The sequence below is a fragment of the Monopterus albus genome, unplaced genomic scaffold (genome assembly GCF_001952655.1).
Source record: "Monopterus albus unplaced genomic scaffold, M_albus_1.0 scaffold69.1, whole genome shotgun sequence".
In the NCBI taxonomy this organism is placed as follows: domain Eukaryota; kingdom Metazoa; phylum Chordata; class Actinopteri; order Synbranchiformes; family Synbranchidae; genus Monopterus; species Monopterus albus.
In genome coordinates, this window is record NW_018127949.1 from 2009744 (window position 1) to 2034085 (window position 24342).

The following is a 24342-nucleotide window of genomic DNA, read 5'->3' on the forward strand; positions in this document are numbered from 1 at the left end:
GGGAGGAGAGAGGGGTCCTCGGTCAATAATTAATCCTCATTTGGAAAAGTAAATGGCATTCATTAGCGGGAAACAGAGCCAAGTGCCATTATTTACATGGCAATAATCTGGAGCATGCTGGTGGCGATCTTTCAAATGCTACAGAAATAACTTCGAGACAGGGGACGAGTACAGTTGCTTCTTCTGTCTTCACACCCAGGAACAATTAGACCCAGGCGAACAGATGGGGACGTCTCTGAGTGAGGAAGCTCCTCTGAACCCCTTCTTATCTTACTCCCTCATCCACATGCACTCCAGCATGCATGTCCACACACACAGCAGAGATACAGACAAAAACACAAAACCGGGGCCTGCATGCACAAATACACTTTAGAAAAATACATGGACACACATTTGGATACACTAGGTATTGAGCATACTGAGCTAACTTTTAACATTAATTGTTGAAAGATGAGTCTCTTACAGGCAGCTACACCGGAACTTTGAAAATGGGGAATGCTGAAAACACTGAGCTGAAACACTAAAGACACAAAAGTTGGCCTTATTGAAGCTGTTGACAGAGAAAAGGACACTGGCTTTCAACTTTGTTCAAAAGCAAGGTTTTACATGACAAATGTCAGTTCTTTTCTGCCAAGATATCTGTTTTTCTTACCACGTTTATTATGTATGATTGAAGTGTATGTTTTGAAGTTATAAATGAGAAAACTTCCAATTTACTGGTTACTACTGTAGGTTTATAGACACTGCAACAAAACACAATAAATATATATTTGTGAAGCTGTCATAATGATCAAACTGTTACATGATTGGTCATTAGTTGCACAACTCTGAGGTTTTCCACAATGGTACAAATACTGCATAAAGACAAAGCAGACCTATCATCAATACCACCTGCAAAACCTCAACAACTATAGGCTTGTATTTTTAAAATATAAAAAGCAGCATTTAAAGCATCCACAGAACATGCAATCAGTTTTTGCTTGTACGACTTCAATTCAATACAGTTCATGTGATTCTTGACATGGATCTAAGTTTCCCCTACTTTTCAATAGTGTGGATTTCCTGTATTATTTACTGAAAGTAGTGTTATATGTTCAACAGGATATGATGTGAAAAGTCATTGTTGTCCAAACAAACACAAACAAGATTCCCAAACAATTTTCAAATAGTTAAAACCAAAATGTACTTAAAACACAGGATGAAGGTTCATACTACAGTGGGGCATGTTTTTATATCATTTCTAATTCTGCAGTGAATGACCTTTTGTTACTCTCTTTTATGTTTCGCCTGTTTTGTCTGTTTCTTGAATAAAGGTGATTTAGAAATGAATGTTTGTTTGAATAACCGATTGATGGGATTTGTAGAAAATATAGGAGTCAGCTTGAAGTTGGTGTCATTTTACAAGACCATGCCTCATCTAATCTTGTTTTAGGATCATTATTCCTACTGACCTGGATCCGGCTGAGTTTGTCACTTTGTCCATTATCAGGCAGCAGACCACAGTCATGAAAACTAACACACCTGCTATTGTGCAACCTGTTACCCATCTTTGTCCTCCTATGTACAATGATTATGGTATCAGCCTTTGGGGAACCAGTACAGAATTGTGCATATACATCTCAGCCTCAGTTTCAGCAAGCCCTTAGCCTTCATGGACATAGAAGATAGACCCTGCCCCCTCTAGTTATGCTGCTAGACAGGGAGTGTTCCTATGAAAAGTCTAACCCCTCCTTTAAACCCTAAGATTAAGTAACATTATCTTGTGTTTGCTGACACCAACAAAGCAGCTCAGAGCCCTGTAGGGCCTCCTCCTACGTTACATTCTGTTACGCCTCCCAAACAATGGACCTGTCCACAAAACAAACACTAAATATCTTTTCATAAATCCTTTTTCTCCTAATAAATCTAAATCGGTCCCTAAACTAGTTAAATTTATAGAAACACCTAAACCATGTGAGGTTAAAAAAACCCTTAAAAACATCAGTGGCTATGGTTCTTCTGAACTTTTTTGCTTTTTCAGTAACTAATGAATTAATAAATACATAATACATACATAATGGTGTCCATTCTGTAAATGTTGCTTCCTATTTGTGACCAAACTTGAAATCAAACCCTCCCTTGATGCTCACCAGGCTGTTATTTTAGCTATTGTGAGCCTAGCATGACCTTTCTTGAACTGAATGGAAACTTCCCCGAGAAATTCGATAAAATTCAGGGCACTGGCCTCACTAATTTGTTCATCCAGCTCACCACACTTCTGCGACCTCTTTTCCTTCAACCACACCCCACCATCCCCAGATCGATCTGCTTATCTCCCAAGATCAAAGGCTTGCTCTGCTGTTGTACATTTAGCTTTGGCTGGGTCCTCCCACATCATGTCTAAATATTAATGATAATAAAGTCTCACACCCATCCCTGTGTCAGGCAATTACAGCCAACATTGATTCTCAGCTCTCTGCTCCAATTAGAACTCACCGCTTGTAATGCATCCTGGCACATCAAAGGATAAGAGTCATTGATCCACTCCTGGATCTTAACGTTTACTGTTAAGAGAGAGGGAGGGGGATGCAGTGTGGTGGATGGGAGAAGCAATACTCTGACTAGAAAAGAAGAGGGGAGAAAAGAAATCATTTTATCTACCCAGTCAGGTAAAGGAAGTGCTAAAACTCAGAGGGTAAAGCATAGCAGAGGGGGCTCAATAATAACTGACATTCTGACAGTTCAGAAAGCAACTAGCATCTGGAACCCTGGAAAGACTCCTCCATAACCACGTGGCTGCACTAAACTCTTACAGCTCCAAACATGAAGTGCATATGAAAAAAGCCACAATGAATAAGCAAAGATTTTCATAGATGCTATGGTTTCTGCTCATCATAATTACAGACAACACATCACCCAGAAACAAACGAAAAGTCCATTTGCAAATATGGTAAATTCTACACTTTCAGACTTTCAGCATTATTCCTACTACTAAATATTAATGACTGAACTACAACCGAACTTAATAAACAATCGGGATGATACAATACAGGTGTCAGTGGAAGGCAAAAAAAAAGACTGCGTGATACAGGAGTTGTCACCTCCCACGTGTATTTAGTCCAACTATCCATGACAACCAACCTTTCTGACATCTTTTAAATGAATGTACAGCATAAACTACAGTATACCATTCTACAGCAAGAAATTCAAAATCAAGGTAAACTGGACTCAGTGAGTCAATAGACAGCGACGCGTCACCATTAAACCAGGGATATTCCTTTTACAAATGAAGCTCAACAATCACACTGTTGACACCATTATTTGACAGCGCTTGTTGTTAGGCTCCTTCTCTGCTGGACAGATAGCTCTGATAGTCTCTGGTCTCGAGCACAACCTCACAGCTGCCTTTGTCACAGAGCTGGAGGAAGGCTTGTTCACTGCTCTGGTTTACAATCTCTTCATGGCACCATAATACACTGAGACACTGTGCAACTAGAATGCAACCCAGTGGTTTGTATACCTACAATTAACTGACTGGTCATGGTGGGTTTCTTGAAGCTATGTTATGGAGAATAATAAGGTAACAGGGAAAAAGTATAGAAAGGCAAGCACAAAATAACTGCACCAAAGTAAGGAGTAACAATTCTTTACCAACGCTGGCATCAGTCATGATTCTGACCGTTAATACCTGAACAGGGAATACAGACTTATGTCGTGACATGTTAAGGTTCATTCAGAGGTCACGACAGAAGAATTGTGTGAATCACTTCTGTTTCTTGTACTACGTAGTGCGTTATGGACAGTTACAGTGCCTTGCGAAAGTATTCGGCCCCCTTGAACTTTGCGACCTTTTGCCACATTTCAGGCTTCAAACATAAAGATATAAAACTGTAATTTTTTGTGAAGAATCAACAACAAGTGGGACACAATCATGAAGTGGAACGAAATTTATTGGATATGTCAAACTTTTTTAACAAATAAAAAAACTGAAAAATTGGGCGTGCAAAATTATTCAACCCCCTTAAGTTAATACGTTGTAGCGCCACCTTTTGCTGCGATTACAGCTGTAAGTCACTTGGGGTATGTCTCTATCAGTTTTGCACATCGAGAGACTGAAATTTTTGCCCATGCCTCCTTGCAAAACAGCTCGAGCTCAGTGAGGTTGGATGGAGAGCGTTTGTGAACAGCAGTTTTCCACAGATTCTCGATTGGATTCAGGTCTGGACTTTGACTTGGCCATTCTAACACCTGGATATGTTTATTTGTGAACCATTCCATTGTAGATTTTGCTTTATGTTTTGGATCATTGTCTTGTTGGAAGACAAATCTCCGTCCCAGTCTCAGGTCTTTTGCAGACTCCATCAGGTTTCCTTCCAGAATGGTCCTGTATTTGGCTCCATCCATCTTCCCATCAAGTTTAACCATCTTCCCTGTCCCTGCTGAAGAAAAGCAGGCCCAAACAATGATGCTGCCACCACCATGTTTGACAGTGGGGATGGTGTGTTCAGGGTGATGAGCTGTGTTGCTTTTACGCCAAACATAACATTTTGCATTGTTGCCAAAAAGTTCGATTTTGGTTTCATCTGACCAGAGCACCTTCTTCCACATGTTTGGTGCGTCTCCCAGGTGGCTTGTGGCAAACTTTAAACGACACTTTTTATGGATATCTTTAAGAAATGGCTTTCTTCTTGCCACTCTTCCATAAAGGCCAGATTTGTGCAGTATACGACTGATTGTTGTCCTATGGACAGAGTCTCCCACCTCAGCTGTAGATCTCTGCAGTTCATCCAGAGTGATCATGGGCCTCTTGGCTGCATCTCTGATCAGTCTTCTCCTTGTATGAGCTGAAAGTTTAGAGGGACGGCCAGGTCTTGGTAGATTTGCAGTGGTCTGATACTCCTTCCATTTCAATATTATCGCTTGCACAGTGCTCCTTGGGATGTTTAAAGCTTGGGAAATCTTTTTGTATCCAAATCCGGCTTTAAACTTCTCCACAACAGTATCTCGGACCTGCCTGGTGTGTTCCTTGTTCTTCATGATGCTCTCTGCGCTTTAAACAGACCTCTGAGACTATCACAGTGCAGGTGCATTTATACGGAGACTTGATTACACACAGGTGGATTCTATTTATCATCATTAGTCATTTAGGTCAACATTGGATCATTCAGAGATCCTCACTGAACTTCTGGAGAGAGTTTGCTGCACTGAAAGTAAAGGGGCTGAATAATTTTGCACGCCCAATTATTCAGTTTTTTATTTGTTAAAAAAGTTTGAAATATCCAATAAATTTCGTTCCACTTCATGATTGTGTCCCACTTGTTGTTGATTCTTCACAAAAAATTACAGTTTTATATCTTTATGTTTGAAGCCTGAAATGTGGCAAAAGGTCGCAAAGTTCAAGGGGGGCGAATACTTTCGCAAGGCACTGTAAGTGAATAAAAAGCAACTTTAGATACTGCTAAACACTAAATCAACCCAGCATTCTTCTAGGCCAGAAGCAATTTATCAAAATTACTGCCTAAGTATACCCTTAACACCTTAAGCTTTCTTAGAGTATTTGTTTGTGTACAATATTTTTCCCTTTTCTGAACCCACTGTCCTCTGGTGTGGCATCCCTCACTATTATATGCTTTGCTACCATGAGGCTTTGCTTTAATTCTGGAAGTCGAATTCTACCACAATATAATTAAAGATTGGTGAAATAAAATCAGTGTTTAGAAATGGCTTATGTCAAGTCTGTTCTAAAATGCTATACCACAGAGAAACTTTTAGATGGAATGGTTGTGCATTGATGACTTGTTAAATAAAATAGAGTCCTTACCTGAAGAGTCAGGCAAAACATCTAACCAACAGAGCCTCAGTGAGAGCCAGGTCAAGGGATGAAGGCTGTGTACAATAGTAATGTAACAGGAACTGTAAGAAAACTGTTGCTGGCTAGGATATCAGGCTCCTCACACGTGTGTGATAGCCAATGATATATTCAGGTCAGCTGAGGAGAATGAGGGACTTGGTGGACTCCACAAACAGGCTGGGAAAGTGACACCAAGATGTTAGGCCAAGGCATCAATGTCCTCACAACTTCCCTTTAACAATGAAGCAATGTTAGCACTGGCGCCATCACAATATGAGGTGGGGGTTAAAGTTTACATGATGGCTGACAGGATGTAACCATGTAACCCAATAAACAAACAAAGTGGCTCTAAATTTTAATGGCAGTGGATTTCAGGGCTTTAAGTGATTGTTCAGACAGACTTGGATACTTCTGTAGGGGTTGGGGCTAAGATACAGGCCATGTACAGTAGTTGTGATGTTTGTTGCTCAAATCAGCTTTATGTTGTACTGTATATAATCCTATAACTATGGCAACTTAAAGCATGTGTCCAAGGCATCTTGAAAGAGTTACTTGAGGTTATATAGGTGCATAAAGGTCAGGGATCAGGAGTCTGTGGCCTTTGTTGAACACAGCTACATACATAGGTAAACAAAATAGTTATCACAAGTCCTTTTCATGACTTCCTGTTAATAAAAAGTGGTCAGTTATTTTAATCCAGGCTTGTGTTCCTGTCCACAAAACAGTGTTGGATGCCAACAGTAGGAATAAAAACAATTATGTGTATGTATATATATATTATAGTAGTTCAAACAGACAAATCACGATGGGATGATGTTGACCCTTGAGATGCAAACTAAGATCCCTGTTGCCACAGAGACGTGAAGATCATGGCGTGAGCGGGGAATTCTTCCCTTCAGCTGGCAACAGGCCCAGCCTAACACCAGGGTGCTCAGCCAAACAGCTCCTCTCCTCTGTCAGACCACCCCCCTCCACCAATGCCTCCATCTCTTCCTCCACAGCCTCCTGGATGCCAGTCTGCCTGGCTAGTGTGGGCCAAACAAGTCCAAGCCATCGGGCCAAAAGGGTAATGAAACTGCCGCCAGCTGGGCCAGCACTTCACGTCCGAGCATCACTCTCCAAACAAACAGCGCAGTGGGCCACAAGCCACAGGCAACATGGAACCTGTCATTACCAGCCGTGCATGGCTGGTTCACTCCCCCAAACCCAAGCCAGGCCAAGGGTTTGAACGTGTACTGCACTTGACTCTAGCAAATTTCTCAGCCAGGATATGTCATTAGAGAAATCCCTTTTCAGAATGATGCTAGATCATTAGCATATCCAAAAGTGTCATTTACCGCTAACAAATTATGTGGATGCAAATTGTCATCACTTTTTGAAGCAAAAAGAAGACTCATTTTGATGAAAAGAATGAGAAGTTCAAGATGTTCACATATAAGTGAAAAACTTGGGAGTAGAAAGACAGCCTGCCAAACAGTCCCTTGGGATTAAATTCATAACATCTAATTATACAAAATCTAGAAAACTTCCTATGCTTACTGGGCTAAAATTGGATGCTACAGGCAGTGGACTTTATTCGGATTTCCTCCACTCATCAAGGTCCTACAGGTTTTTGTGGCATAACTCTGCTTTGTCCTTATGATTTTGGCTACAACATATCATGGTTTGAGGCATTCATTATAAAAAAAGGCCTTTTCAACATCACTAAATATGAATCAGTTGAGGGAGGATCATTATGATTCAATGTCCAACAATGGCTTTCACTGGAATGCACAACTGGGAAAAAGGCATCCTGGGAGACTCGGAGTAACGGACAAGACAAGCAGTGTTATATATCTCTCTCAGTGTTCTAGACAAAGAAAAACAGTGTTTCAAGTTGGTTTACATCCATAATTCAGAAAGATCTGAAGGCAACAACAATAACAGCAAACATGATCAAGACAGCAGACTTATTTTGTTAGGACTATCAGTGTTTTGAAAAACTACTTGTATATCTTTGATAGGAATAAAACTATACATTGTAGCAGTCAAAAACCTTAAACCCCACTGAACATACTCTCCTAATAGGTGTAAAGACCTAGAACAATGTAGTTCAAGTGGACATGGCCTGAGGTCATCCCTTTCCACTGTCATATGCCACTGTATGTTCTTTGTCAAATAAATGGACTGTGCAAACATGATGAGAAGAAGAATGAAAATGTCTAAAACTTTAGGGAAGGTAGGTACAGTAAAAGTGTTTGGACAGAAGCCACTTTATCCTGGCAAGCAGTATAGCCCGGGATCAACGTATCATGGTAAAGGGCTCCCGTATCCTGGCATGGCTCAAGATGTAAGTGCCTGATATGCTCATATCAATATATTTAATATACAGTATAGCAAACAAAAAGGCTGCGTTTTCAGCTTGAGGCAAATACTGGCACCCTAAGATGCACTGGAATTCCATAACATTCCAGGTATCTATTGCATGGTATGCTCAGAAATAAGCTTGCTACAGTAGGAGAGAACAACAGTCAGAGAAGAGACAATGTGATTGGTTCTAATTGCTTCACAATGTCCCAAAGAAGGCCCCCTATTATCTATTTAAATCGGCTGATAATCGGAGGCTAGGAGGGGGAGGAGAAGGGGGAGAAGGAGTGGGAGGGGGACCTAGGCAGAAGGAGAAAGCTATCCTCTGCGCTGCTGTCGCCTCATTATTTTCCGTCTTGACGGACACCCGTGCTCAACCCCTGGATGAATGGCCCTGTGCTGTATAAGTTATCACCAGACACACAAAAGGAAGAGCGCGCTCCACAAACAACACAGTACTACTGCAAAGCATGAATCTCTGTTTTTCCTCTCAGTCTTTTCGCCCCCTCAAACTCCTCACCTTCCCCCTGCTCCCTCTAGACGAAAGGCAGGCCCTGCCACAGACTGAAATCTCACCTGTAATTTCTACAGAAGCTCACAGTAGGTGGAGTGAAAACATAATGGATAAAATGAAAGGGAGGAAGGATACAGGCATCTATGCTTGCTGAAAATACATATATACCTCCATTTCTCAATTTTGTTTGATCTGTCCTTTTTGTTTGTGCAGTTCCTCAGTGAAGACAGGGGACCTCCTTTGGACAGCATCTGAAGATGTTTGAGAGGATGTTTTTTGTTCTTCTTAAGACAAGGCCCACAGCATGATCAGTGGAAATGGTTTGGTTTTATCTGATGTTTATTTTGTTTACTTTTCTGTTGGACTGCTGGGGCCTGGCATATCAAATCCAGATCCCCTCTATATGATGCTCCCATGATGGGTTGTATAAGAGAGTTCACTATAGCTGTTAAATAGGAGCTGAGGAATAATGACAACAGGAAACAGTGCACTCTCAAATGGTTATTGCTAAGGTTTGCTCTGTGGCTACCAATCCTTTTCCCTTGCTGTCACTCAAAAGTAGCAGTGGAACTTTTGGACAGGAAAGCCTCTTTCCCCTCTGACGGGGAAATCAGAGGGTGCCGTGGCCCGACAGGCGCTCAACGGCAGATCAAACAGGGCGGGTACCCTTGGAGTGACACCTGGAGCCACTTCAAGGGGTGAGAGCGCCACTGATCTCCAGTCATCTCCTCAGAATGACAGTCTGTCAGGGTAAAGAAGGGGGGAAAGCTCTATCAGCTAGGACGAAATGAAGAAGGTCAAATGAAGCACCCCCTCAATATCATGGCTGGCTGACCCTAGCGCATTTAAAGAAGTGATGCTGTTGTTTTTTTTTTTTTTTTTTTCAAGTTCAGCATTCATCTCCAGTTCATGGAATAGGTGATATCCAATTGTGCTATAATGGCCATTTCACTCAAAATATAACAGTAGCATTTGCTTGTTGTGCTTTGGTTGCAATGCCTTCTGCTTTAAAATGAATTAGAAAGCATTCACTGTTTACCATCTTATAAATCCAGCTGTCTGGTCCAACTCTGACATTTCTTCACATGACTTTGGCCTTAAAAACCCTAAAGAAGTACTTTACCGCCACATTTAAAATAATTAGAATTCAGCTATGCCCTGACCTATCAAAAAGCAGAAGCTGCTATTGGCTGGATAATAGAGAGAAGGAGAGATGTAGAAAGAAAAAGGGGGTTTTGGCAGCCAGTTAAGTGAGTCAATCCTCAACAGACAAATGCATCCCTTATATAAAACAACAACACGTCTTCGCCCTTGTCAACAACCCCTTCCTCTACAGCCCAGGCTTGGTGTGTATCTTTTCCTTTCTGCAAAAAACGTCCCATCAGCACTCTCTAATGGGCGAGGACAGAGATAAAGCAGGAGGGAGAGCGAGAGAGAGGGAGCGGTGGCAATGGTGCTTGTTTGGCTCAGGAGCAGTGAGTAATGAGGCTAAGGCGCACCCTGTCATTGTCCCAGCAGCAGCCTGTAACCACAGACACATACACAAACACAAGAACATTAAAAAGTATCTCCTATTTCCAAACACAGGAAAAAGTGAAGATTTTAAAGACAAGTATCTGACATTCAAAACAAAAAAGTAAAATAGTCTACTAAAAATAAAACTGTAGTTTCAAAATTAATTTAGGGTAAGCCACTGTTAGATATTTTGATAAGTGATTTTTCATCTTCAATATTCAATATTCAAATTGGTGTAAAATCTCATATGACATTCAGTCATCTCATCTCTCTAAGTCTGGATCAGGGGCGTAGTTTTGCATATGGACAGTATAGATATGTCCCTACCAATATTTTTAGAGAACGGAACTTCAGTAAAGTTGGAAAGATATTCACAAATCTCACAACAAGCTACAAGCTCATTTTTTATCAAAATGAGCCATCCTCTACTCCAGACAAATAACACTGGTCTCAATGTGCAGCCGGCTAGCGTAAGGGTTTGAGGGGGTGATGTTTTGATTCTGCCAATATTGAGACCAAAGCTATGCCCTTGGTCTGCATGATGCTACAAGTATGACTTGCTGGACAGTGGAGGTCAGAGTTCTGATGTACTCTATCATGTCCATGTTCATAGATAAACAGCATCGACAGTGGGTGAGTGACTATGTGGTCAGTAAGCATTCAGTCTACATGGTCAGAAATATATGCGGTATAAATTTGCCTTAAGATTCTTGTGTTTATTTTCCCTACTAAAGCAAATGGGCTTCAGCAAGGTCTTCCAGTACAGCTTGCATGCCTGCCAAAAGTAAACACCAAATATCATCCTGCAGTAAGCTAATCCACCAAATATAACTATAATGTGCATGCATACACATTACACAACAGCTGCACTCATTTTGATATGTATAAAGTTTAGCTAGAGGTTGCGGTAGGGGCAAATACGATTCATGCTTTGGCACTTTGCTCCTTTGCCAAAATAAAAACAGACTGGACATAAAAAGCACAGAATGCTTCCATGGAAGGGGCAGAAAAGGCCAGGGACAGGACTGATCCAGAGGGATACAGGAATATGGAGGGGGCAGGGGGTTGAGTAGGGTGGTAATGATGCCAGGCTGAAGAAACCACAAAGCAAATGGAATGCGTTTAAATGTAGTGCATGGAATTATTGTGACAGCAACATGGAGAGGAGATCAGAGAGAGTGAGAGCCACTGGGAATGATCCGCCACTCTCAGGACAAAAAAACATGAAACTCAGCTATAGCTACTGTGATAAGTTCAGCTGTAATACAAAGTAAAGCAGAATGCAAAAGAGTGCACATGTCTTATACAATGTCACAGACATGTATATACCAGTGTTCTGATGAAACAAAATAAGAGAAAATATATGTGTGCAGGATTGGTAAGTTGCATGACAAAATGACATTTTTCCTCTGCTCTTTTTTTACTTTAAAACAGGTTAGCACATTAAAAACCACAGGTAAATGGTCAATTGAAAAATCTAATCCTTCTGTTCAACTTCATAGAAAGACTCAAGAGGGCCCCAGGACTCCCACCACAGCTCACTAGTACAGTTTTACTGTATTAATTGTGATCTATATATCCCAGTAGCTAATATTACAGGCAGATGGATAGAGAGACAGAGAGAGAGTATACTGTACAGGTGCAGCTCAATAAATTAGAATATCATGGAAAAGTCCATTTATTTCGGTAAGTCAACTCAAATAGTGAAACTCATGTATTATATACATTCAGTCCACACAAAATGAAGTAGTTTAAGCCGTTGGGTCTTTTAATTGTGATGATTTTGCTCACATTTAACAAAAACCCACCAATTCACTATCTCAATAAATTAGAATACCTCATAAGACCTATAAAAAAACATTTTTAGTGAATTGTTGGCCTTCTGGAAAGTATGTTCTTTTACTGTATATGTACTCAATACTTGGCAGGGGCTCCTTTTGCTTTAATTACTGCCTCAATTCAGCGTGGCATGGAGGTGATCAGTCTGTGGCACTGCTGAGGTGGTATGGAAGTCCAGGTTTCTTTGACAGTGGCCTTCAGCTCATCTGCATTATTTTGTTTCTCATTTCTCATTTTCCTCTTGACAATACCCCATAGATTCTCTATGGGGTTCAGGTCTGGTGAGTTTGCTGGCCAGTCAAGCACACCAACACCATGGTCATTTAACCAACTTTTGGTGCTTTTGGCAGTGTGGGCAGGTGCCAAATCCTGCTGGAAAATGAAATCAGCATCTCCAAAAAGCTGGTCAGCAGAAGGAAGCATGAAGTTCTCTAAAATTTCTTGGTAAACGGGTGCAGTGACTGTGGTTTTCAAAAAACACAGTGGACCAATGCCAGCAGATGACATTGCATCCCAAATCATCACAGATCTGAAAAGAGGACTTTGGACCACTGGGCAACAGTCCAGTTCTTCTTCTCCTTAGTCCAGCTAAGACACCTCTAACATTGTCTGTGGTTCAGGAGTGGCTTGACAAGAGGAATACGACAACTGTAGCCAAAATTCGTTGAAACTGCAATGTGTGGTGGCCCTTGATGCCTTGACCCCACCCTCAGTCCATTCCTTGTGAAGTTCACCCACATTCTTGAATCGATTTTGCTTGACAAGCCTCTCAAGGCTGCGGTTCTCTCGGTTGGTTGTGCATCATTTTCCTACCACTCAACTTTCTGTTAACATGCTTGGATACAGCACTCTGTGAACAGCCAGTTTCTTTGGCAATGAATGTTTGTGGCTTACCCTCCTTGTGAAGGGTGTCGATGATTGTCTTCTGGACAACTGTCAAATCAGCAGTCTTCCCCATGATTGTGTAGCCTAGTGAACCAAACTGAGTGACCATTTTGAAGGCTCAGGAGGTTTTGAGTTGACTAGCTGAGTGGCATGTCACCATATTCTAATTTATTGAGATAGTGAATTGGTGGGTTTTTGTTAAATGTGAGCAAAATCATCACAATTAAAAGACCCAACGGCTTAAACTACATCAGTCTGTGTGTACTGAATTTATATAATATACAAGTTTGACTACTTGAGTTGAATTACCGAAATAACTGGACTTTTCCACAATATTCTAATTTATTGAGCTGCACCTGTATATATTTGCCAATAATACAAGAGTAAGGCAAAGCTAACCGATCTTAGAGAATCAAAAGTTCCCTACTGGTGATGCTTTTGTGAGGCCATGCATTTTGGTCTCTTGCCTCATGTTGGTTTACTGAGTCAACCACAAAAGAGAAAACCTCCCAGTTTTCTGTGAATAAAAGGCAAGCCATATTTGATTTTATAGACAAGGATGAGTTGTGCATATTTTTCCTCTGCCAGTTAGTTATGCAAATTGATTTAATCTCCAATTCAGTACAAAATCAACAGTGCAACAGGATTCAGAAGGCTGTTCTTAGCTGTGCTATATTTGCTTTGAACTTGTCACAAGTAACTACGGTGTAAAATCAAAGAAATGAACTCAGCCACACCTTAAGACAGCTTGTCAAAATACATGTCAAAAAAATAAGTTCATCTCTTAGTAACAGTGCAGCTGTATTAGTTTGCTAGCTAGTGCACCATCCCCATCCCTGCTTATGGGTTGATCTCTTAATCAGTGCCAGAGTGAGCACAAGTCCTTTTCTGAAGGCTGAGGCTCTGTCCATCCTGCCTGCCCATTGCTACTGCCAGTCCCTGCCATGAATATGGAGCTGTTCTGTGGCTGGGAGCTTGCTTATGTTTTCTGTCTGATATCTAGGCCCCATTCCCATTTCAAAGGGAGGTCCACCCGGGGCCTTGACTTTTTGATCTGCCTGGCGACTGAGTCGACCACCTGCATGTGGGATCAGCTGCCAGCGAGAGCAGACAACCCCTCTGCTTCAAAATATACATCTTCCCCCCTTCATCCTCCCTGGTTCATCACCCTCCACTGTGTCCCCCCCCCCTTCCATGCCAGAAGCCCCAGTGGTCTTAACTGGGTCTGGGGCTGCATCCCATTCCCAATTGTTCTGGCTGTGGTGGGTGAGATGCTTGAGATATTTAGTACAGCAGCAGGAAGGCTTGTGCTACAGTCACAGGGCCATTTTGCATGTACAAGGAGACGTGGTATCAATGTGTCAAGGAAAAAACAGCTCAAAAGGCCTGTGATCAACACTGTAACACATATCAGTGCTATCTGTAAACAGAAGCCTATCAAACTCAACCAAACTGAGAAGTAATGAAGGCCAAATAGTTGACAGCAAAATGCACAAAACACAGTTTATATACATACGTCCTTACTCAAGTTTGTGGCCTGAGGTGTCCTTTATTTTAGTGAACCGCTAAAAGCCTAGAATGATAAAACATGCAGACCAGTACTACACCTCATTATAAGACTGAAGCTCTATCAATATTTAGGGAAACACAAAGTGTTCATGTAGATTATAATAGTAAGACATCCAAAAATCAACTTTTTTGAACAAATGCAACTAGTCAAATTTGCATTCCCTCTTGTCTTTGCAAGGCAATGCTGTTTGTGGTACAAAGGGACTGGCAGTGATGCTAATCAGGCACTACATGAAATTATAATAGATCATTTGATGATCACAGATATTAATATAATATCAGGATTGCCTTTCTACCTCATTGGGATCACTGTGCCTGTCATGATATAATTAAAATCCAATGGATTTCAGAGGATGGAATTAAAAATGAAGAGTGGATGCCCTTAATGCCCACCACTAGAACACTGTCATCCACTGAGTATGAACAGAGCTGATATGAGAGGCTACACTGGTGAGACTAGTCTCCAACCCAAAACCCAGCCAATCAACAGTGCCTACAAACAGTGTTTTATACTAATTACCCTCATTGGCAGTGATGAGTTTCACAGACAGAAATTTGCAAAGATGAATTTTCAAACAAAGCAACAGCTATTTGAAATGTGCGTCTCCCTGACTGTTTTTTTACAATAAGTGATATTCACAGAGTCCTTAAGTTAATTGGCTTTCTTGAACTCTAACAGCTAGTTTAATGAGTGTCTAATTGTTTCTCAGTTGGGGTGATATCCACCAGACCAAAAAGACTTTTCAAGAAAAGGTGTGAATTTAAAAGAAGCTACAATGACAATGAAAACAGAGACTATTTATCTGGTGGATCACCATAAATCCCTCTTATTGAAGCCTGGTATGGATCAAGGCCTAAGTGTTCGCTACTCATAATCAACTTAAAAATGTATGTGCTTGCTACCACAGTTCAATGGCAAACATTTATACTGTGTATCTCTGCTTTACTGATGTAAAACACTTGTCAAAATCTCTTGGCTTTCAACAAAAATAAAATACTGGATTTCAAATAGGCTATATTCATCAACCTTAGTGAGTGTTTCATTTGTGTTATAAATGCAGAGGTTATAATATGCAACAGTAATGGTTTACTTTACTCACCATTTAGTTAAAGACCTTTACATACAATGGGTAGATGTAAAGCAATACACTACAAGTAGAGAATGACAAAGCATACCCCCCACCCTCTCTTACAGTGTAAAGAAACAACTGCTCTGACATTGCACACAAATAAACAATTAATCAAATGGGAGAAAACCATGGGGCAAATAATGAAATAAATGGAGAAATGAGAAAGAACTGCCTAAAGGGGGAGGGGGTGGGATGTCATTGAAACATCCTGAACTTCCTATTTGCTCTCAGTTCTCCATCTCTTGTTATAAATTACTCTAAATCTGTTTCTAGCCCACAGCTTTACAACAAAAAACACTTTCTTTTATTCAAACAGTGAAGAAGCAGAAAGGAAAAAAGGACTTTTTGTTAAAGAAAGGCAGGGGGTGTATGTTGTGCTGCTCCCGTCAAGCAGAAAGACGGGTGGTAGTCAAGAAGGCTCGCAGCCAGGCTCCACTTTGGAAAGCCCTCATAAATCCTGATTTGAGTGGGGCGCTAACCAGAGAAGGTAAGGCATGTCAAGACAGCGAGCTGCAGGGGGAGGGGGGGCAGCTAGCCTCTTAAAATGCTACATCTGATTAAGTCTTCCCATTAGGTGACAGCTGAACTTTAACATTAATATGATAATATTGAAATAAGTGTGTGTTATTTACTTCAGCTCTAAAGGGGTGTGGAGAGAAGAAGAGAGAGAGGAGGAGGGAATGATAAATGATTTCTGGACAGCTTTGGGCGATAAGCCATGCGAGTTGACCCCCCCACCCCACCATCCCACAATCCTCCTCCCCTTCCCATAATCAGACTTGACAAAATGGAGACATATGCAGAAATATTGGTTACAGTTGGCATCACAGCCCTTTCTCAGGCCTTCCTTCTCTAGTAACAGCCGGCCGCCCTGCGAGCCACCCTCCAAATTGTCTACAGGCACTGAAGCATCTATTTCAATTGTCACTTCCTTCCTGGGCCCAAGATTTTACATTTAGTCTATGTCATTTACATATTACTCTTAATCAAAATCTACAGTGGGCGACAGGGAGAGAGGGAGCGAAAAACAAAACCGTGGCGACACGGTTCAGGGGTAGGCACACAGGCACTTTATGAAATGGAGATGTGACAAGACATTACAGTGTGTATGTGTGCACATTCATGTGACCGTGTGCATGTGTATTAGGAGGCGGGTGCATAAGATAATGCAAGTACTATTGAAATATTTGAGTGAATGCTTGTATTTGTGTGACTGTTGGGGGCTTGCATGAACTAGTAAGCAACAGAGACAAAGAGTGCAAGTTGGATATGAACTGTAAGTGCATTGTAAAAAACAAAGGGAAAGACAAGAAAAGAATGGAGACGTACAGTGCACACTTGTCTTTTCTACAGGATGCTATACTGAGCTACTCCTCCTTTCAGTCTACTCACTCCGAGACCACTGTATGCAGTACAATGGCCATTTACTCCATTTGTTAATTTATTTAGTTTTTTCTTTGAGAAATACAGTAAGTACCAGCAGGAAAAGTACCTAAACATTGCATCTAATTACCACTTTAACTTGTCAAGTGGTTCAAATATCACCATGCATTATCAACAAAATTTCCCTTAAAATGTAAACTTTTGTATTTATTCATCCATTTATTTATGTGTTCACTTGCAATGCAAAGCAATATGGCCAACGGCATTTAAGACCATTTACAAATTGAATAAAAAGTTCAGTAATTTCAATTCATTTACTGTATGAAGTTTGTTAAATGGTGATGACTTGGCGGAAGCTAAAGCACGATAGGTGCAGAGAGGTGCAGAAACAATGTCCCTACCTGCCTCTTACCTTCTCAGCATGCCCGTAAGGATGCGAGAACTCTTGCCCAGGTTGGCGTCTGTTTCTCTCAGCTGTGGGGGGGAACAGTTGAAGATGTGTTTAAGTGTTATGTCCTCTGTCAACTCCCCTCTGACTACAAAATACACTGTTACTAAAACATATCAACATTTGACCACCTCATTATACAATTAAAAGACAGAGAAAGAAGGAAAGGTTCTATCTTGATAAACTTATGTATACCTGAGGAAATTAGCAATGAACTTACTAAAAACATATAATGGCTAAAAAAAATCTTAAAATGTTAAAATAATTTCAATTATTACAGTAGTTTTCTATGCTTGTGCAAGACTATGTGGATGCACAACAGGGTAATACTGGCCTTAAATCAATGTGCCTTGCTCAAGAACAACTGGCCAAAGGTACCTCTAGAGTGTGACACTAAGTATCCACCCAAAGTTTTTGTTTAGAAGCTATGAAATGAATCTGAGATTTACAAAAACAACACATTGCTTCATTATGTATATAACATGGATGTTCGCTTATAATTGTTAAATCCAAAAATGTATTAATTAGAGCCATCACAAACTGTTAACCTAACAGCCTGCTCATCTTCCTGCAAAGCAAACATTATAATGGAATAGGAAAATGAGTGAAAAGGGTCTTTTATTTAATGTACATAGCAAGCACAGGGAGTCCTTGAAGGCACACTTTAAAAAATAGTTGTGGCTATTCAGGGCTAATTGCCTTGGATATTTTCTTTTCTCTCTCTCCATTTTCTCTCTTTTCTCACTGCCTTTTTTCCTCAGGGGTCACAGGAATGTTTTCATTCCACTGTCTTTTCAGGTCTAGAGACTTTCACAGGGAAGGGAAGTGGCAGATATGTTGCCAACAAGGTATGAGCGTGACTGTTAAAAATGCTGACACCGCACTGAGTGAGCTGCCACTAACGTCTACCTGTAGTCGCATTTCTAGAGGTTGACGGGGGCATGTGGGGAAGAGTCACTGCAGAGAGTCAGCGGGGAGTCATTCTTCTTCATCTCTGTCTGAGATAATAGCTCCTCTCCCAATAAAATCACTCATGTTTTCATTACTGTATTATACTGTGTACTATTTTTAATTCCCCACTTTTCACGTCTCTTCTTCCAGCCTTCCTCTTCTCTACAGCGATTCCAGCAGCACTCTTTTCCCTGTTTGTTTGGGCTCATTTTGCAATCATCTCTCTTGCCTGCAATTCACCCTCTCTTCCTACCCCTTCTTTACTGCTGCTTTCGTCTTCTTCCAGCTCTCCTTCCTACCCTCTGGCAGCCTGGGCTGGTGCGACAAAGGTTGCCAGAGCCAAGGATACATGTGGTACAGGGTAGGAGGTGGGGGACCTGGGGTTTGGGCCCTCTGGCAAAGACAAGTCTTGCAGTTGCCTGATGTCTGACTTACCCACAGATCTGCCCCCTAGATACTGCACACTTTCTCCCAAAATACCTCTCTCTCTGAACCATTCCTTCTTTCCATTCATCTCCCTGTCTCTACAACCTGTTACCAAATCTGATGCTTTCCTGCTCAATTTGAAATGGAAGTCAACTGAAATTTTAGTGCAGTTGACTGCCTTAAATTAACTGTGGTATAGAAAGGATAAGAGGAAGGTGTTTCTCCTGCCTTGTATTTTTAATGTACAGCTCTAAAAGGGAATATTCTCCAGAGATACTAGTCTAGGTTGCTCTTGAAAATTAAACAGTTTTGTGGTAAAGTTAAAGCTTATTGTGGCCAGTCTACTATGTTAGGGGAGAAAAGTCTACTGTATGTAGCAGACTAGCAGCTACAGTGGCTTCAAAATTAATTTAATTACAAACCCAATAGATTGTGAACATAGGAAAGGGGTCTAAATACTTTCTGAAGCCACTGTACTGTATATTTCAGTTTTGAGGTACCCTCAAATGACTTCGTTCACTGTTTGTGATTTGTGGCTACAGATGGATGATCGCATAATGCTAAGATCACAGGACACAGAGAGAAGTAGGTATGAGACACAAGGGACTGGACAAAATTAGTAATCTGAGTGTGATTTAGTACCATGGGGGGAAGGATTATTTATTTGAGGTAATTTAATAATTCGTGTACACAAATTACTTACTTTTGTAGCCTGAAATGAGTATTTTCTACCCTCAAATCAATACTTTTTTTATACTTGAATTAAAGATTCAAGTAAATAAATGAGTAATTTTAGGGATTAAATATTAAAGGTTTCCCCTGCTGCCTTGTGGGCTCTGCATGAGGTACCTTGAAGAATGGTTAAACCAAATTCAAGAATCCACTGAGGAGTTCAGAGGAGGAAGCATACTGCTTTGACCCAATGTTGAAACCTTCCACTGACTTGTTTTTGTACCATAAAAGCAAAAGAAAAGGCCACACCTCCTGCAGAGCATAGGGTCTTGTGTGTGTGCATGTGTTTGAATGTTCATATGTTGGCAGTTATTCTAAAACAATACCTCCGTCACCTTCCATCTCTTTAATGTAAAAAAGTTAACGAGTCCTTCCATCCCGTCTTTACATCTTACTTTCTTTGCACTTTACTTTTGCCCCACAAATTGCCTTTAAAGCCCTCTGATTGTGTGAATGTGATTGTGTGAATGTGTGTGTGTGTGTGTGTGTGTGTGTGTGGTAGGGGGCTCAGCAAAGAAGACTCATGGGAAGAAGGGAGAGAGAGAAAGCAAAAGAAAGACAGAGAAGACAGTCTCAGTAGACACTGTGGACTGTTTTGAAACGAGATGTTTGATTTCCTTTGAAATCACACTGCCATGTTGTGATCTTTAAGCATTCTGCATTGAGGGGGCCAACAGGACTGGGCCCCCTTCCTGAGTTTGGTCTTTTCTGTCTCTGTCTACCTGTCTGTTTGACTGAGTGGATGTAAAGAGAGGCAGTGCTAAGGTTTGGACTCTTTCAAGGAAAGTGAGAGGGAAAAAGGGAAACTGTAAAGGAGTGCTGAGAAGTAAAGGAGGGTAGGTGAGGACGGATGGAAGCTGGCAAAGGAAACCCCATTCAGACTGAGGAAGAATAGTTCCTGGAAAAAGGTGTACAGGCACCAATAGGAGGCAGCAACAAGCAAACTGATTTCACTCAATGCAATATGACAGGAAATGTTCAACATTTCACATCTAATCAGACAAACACATTGTCAGGTGATACCGATGAATAATAATATCTACTGATGCATGATGACCGCTAATGCAATACAGTGCTATTAATCAGTGAGAATATTAACTACCTTGTCAATACAATTCTGCCAATTTAGTGTAGGAGCATATGTAAGCATACACACCCGGCCTTGTGTGCTACGACTGTGTGTGTAGACACTATGTGGTTCCTTGGCAAATCACACAGAAATCGGTGAAGGCTGCCAGTGTTGCTAAACCACTTGTAACACCTTTATGGTCTCACAAACACTTGCTAGAATAGATGAGTTCATGCAGGTGACAGGTGTGTACTCACCCTATCTCTGGCTCTCTGGATCTTCTCACGGTCACTGTGCAGGTTGGAAAGAATTTCCTGGCCCACTTGTTCTGTAAGAGGTGGAGACACAGTACAAGTAAGATAATATTACCACCAGTTACAAATGTCAGAGGACAACCATAGAAGTACTTTTGAAACAAATTAAGTCAACAAAAGAACAAACATTTTTTCACTTGTATATAGTTGCAAACCTTATGTCATATCTTCAGTACAAGAATATCTGCAAATGTGTTGTCTTTAGCTTTAATAAATCCCACTAATTGTACTATAACCTTTGTTTGACTCTCTACTTATCACTGTGCAATAATTTGTACATTTGACGTAAAGTGTACAGAGACAGGACTGTCTAGAGGGAGTGTCAGGTGGTCATATGGTAAAATATTGTAGCTATTTAAAGTGTAAACTTTTAAACCTTCTTAATATACTGACATAAAGAGCCATGGAATTCTAGACAACAATATACCAGAATCCAGCCTGCCAGTGGGGTCCACTCAGCCAATGCAATATTCATTAAGCAATTCCTTTTTAAATGCCTCTTGTCAGTTGTAGATGTAAACACATTAACGCACAGTTATAAAACATCCCCGACAAGGCACCTGACAAGCTTGTCAGTGGTCGCTGTCATTTTCCTGTCCCTTGGGTTGGGGAAGAGAAAAGAAAGCAAATAAATAAATAAATAAAATAAGCCTCACCCCATCCCAACACCACCAACAAACCCGCTGCTGCCATCAATTCAACCATACAGATACAGCATTAGCGTTTAAAAATGTGGAAGGCAGAGGATGAATCAGGAAAAAAACGAAAAGAAGTGAAGAATCTTTGCATGGATCAAAGCCAGGCTTTCAAGTGCACCAAACAAATCCGGAATAAACAACGCAGTTGCTGACTGTATTACACTACACAGGTGCCGCAACACCAAAGGGCCCACGTGCTGAGCGCCTATTTGGGGGGAGCAGTGCAAAAATGGGCTACATCTGGCAGCTAAACAAGAGAAAAGAGAGAGAGAGAGAGAAATGGAGAGAAAGACAGAGAGAGAGGATCAGGGAGACAGAAAAAAGAGAAAATGCTGTCAAATGAACATTCATCTCCCATTCATCCCATCTCCTTTACCCCCCACACTGTAACTGACTCAAATGTGTCTCTTCCTGCCTTCATTAATTTCTAATCTGAGATGAGACAGATTGAAGGATACCCAGATTAAATAGTGCAGTCAGACAGTCACATGTGACAAATAGGGCAGATTAAAAGACTGAGTGCAGGTATTAATAACCATAAAAATACAAGCCCTCCCCCGTCCCCACTGGAGAAGAACAAGGGATAAACAGGAAGGGAGTTGTAGCGGAAATCTTCTGTTAAAGAGACAAATAAGCACATCTATCCATCTCTGTCAGGGTCATGGCTTTTTTTTAAATAAATGAGTGTGACAGGCACTGCAGCAGCACAGTTTTTTGATGGCAAGTGCATTATTGGAAAGGTTTGTAAAGTGTAAAAAGATGGATGAGGTAGTAGGAAAAGAGGCCTCAAAAGATCCAAAGGCACCTCATTTAGAAACTGAGCAATCATTACATACAATATGCTAAAGTATATATTTTGAAAAACTAATGGTTCTGTAAATATCTAGGTAAAAAAAACAGGATTAAAATGAAAAAGTAAGTAAAATATTGAATATCCCTGCTACCTTTCAATGAACAAAAATGGAACCACACTAGATAAAGTTTTCTGTCTATTGTAAGGTGCCGGAGAGAGAACAGTGCTGGTGTTATCTGAAGAATGACATGAAAACAAGGCTTTTAATAATACACTAAGTGCAAACAGCTACCACCTTATGTTTTGTATAATGCGTGACTGTACAGACTGTTCACAAGCAAATGGTTACCCTTGATTAGTGTCACAGCTGCTGAATAAAACATAGAAAAATACTCACAATAGTCAGTTTTTTTAAATAAAATTTACAAAATTTTTAGCCCTGCTAGAAGAAAGCTAAAATGCATGACATTGACCATGAGAGAAGCCTTTCTATGCTCTTTAGAGGAAATGTTATATTCAACAAAGCAGACACAATAGTTCAGTGCCATTACACAAGATAGAAAATTCCAACTATAACTCAGGAGATAGAGAGGGTCATCTTTTAAGCGGAGGGTTGGCGGTTTGACTCCTGGCTTCCTGATTCATTACTTTTTGAGCCATGCTGTGGACAAACAAGCCCAGGTCTCTCACTAGTTCTCAAACTCTCATCATACCTTCCTACTTTTTGAGCCATGCTGTGGACAAACAAGCCAAGGTCTCTCACTAGTTCTCAAACTCTCATCATCCCTTCCTGGGTTTCCCCCTCACCACACTGAGCCATTAGAGGTCTACACAACACACCCCAAGGGAAATGTATAGTTTGTCTTTATCATGCATCTTCCCTTGCATTACTTATTCTCTGACATGTATCTACATTTCCATTAATCTTTTTTAGGTCCTGCTGTCCAGTGGTCTGTGTAAAACCTCATCAGTTACTGGTGATTAGAATGTGTCGGTAAACAAATGGCACAAAATACTGAGATAAAAACTAAAAATCTCAGAATAATAAAAGGGTCATCAAGTAAAAAAAAAAATGCCCCCCACCATCATATAAAATACTTGATGTACACAACTCTTCCACATCAGTACTATCAAACTTCCAGGTGATGGAGACATAAGAATCTGACTTCTGCAATGTTAATATATCACAGTCAAATTTGTATAGTATGTTCAGCAGAACAAAATAAAAATAAATACAGATTTTCAGACCAGGATGAAAATATGGGGGCATAAAATTATAAATGTACAATTGATTTAAAAACAATGCATGAGAGAGAAAAAGGCTCTGTCTGATGTGTTGCTTGTTACTATGTAAAACATTCACCTTGTTTAAACAGCTATTAACAATGTAAATAACTCTGGCCCAGAGGTCTTGCTCTGACTCACTTGTTAAAGATTCCCATCCCCAAAGGTCCATTTAACAAGCCCATTATACCATTTCATTACACTAACAGCACCACCAGAGAGCTTTCATTTAACCCACTCCTCTAATGTAACTGTAGAACAGAATTAGTATAGAGAAGTTGTTAGTACAGCATAAACAATATTAACCTGAAGGGGAAATAATGTCTGGATTAGGAATTCTATCCTTTAAATCCATGGCTACTCTATTGACACAGCACAGTCCAGAGCTATTTTATCTCAGCTCAACACCTCATCATTTAGTTAATGAGGAAAAGGTAGTCTGAAAATATATGTACTGGATAATTAACTTTACCAGGCTATGTATTAATGTAATCTGTAATGTAGAACATGCAGCATAAAATGATCTTAACAGAGGCGGATCACAATGTTTGTTTTGACTTGAATAAAGCAGCTGTCATTACTCTGTCAAAATAATCAGGAAGTATTTTGATCATTG

The 24342-nt window shown here is 40.6% G+C and overlaps 1 protein-coding gene across 4 annotated transcripts in view; it reads right to left on the reverse strand.

Moving 5' to 3' along the window:
- Positions 1-24342, reverse strand: part of vti1a (vesicle transport through interaction with t-SNAREs 1A) — a 107182-nt gene that overhangs the window by 16571 nt on the left and 66269 nt on the right. For 2 of the 4 annotated variants that reach the window (XM_020605054.1, XM_020605055.1), the window contains 2 exons: positions 20895-20965; positions 17424-17485 (listed from right to left, as the gene is read on the reverse strand). In XM_020605054.1, coding sequence (XP_020460710.1) covers positions 17424-17485; positions 20895-20965 — 133 coding nt within the window. Of the gene's footprint in view, positions 1-17412; positions 17486-20894; positions 20966-24342 lie in introns of all 4 variants that reach the window. The other 2 variants (XM_020605057.1, XM_020605058.1) reach the window with 1 other exon arrangement.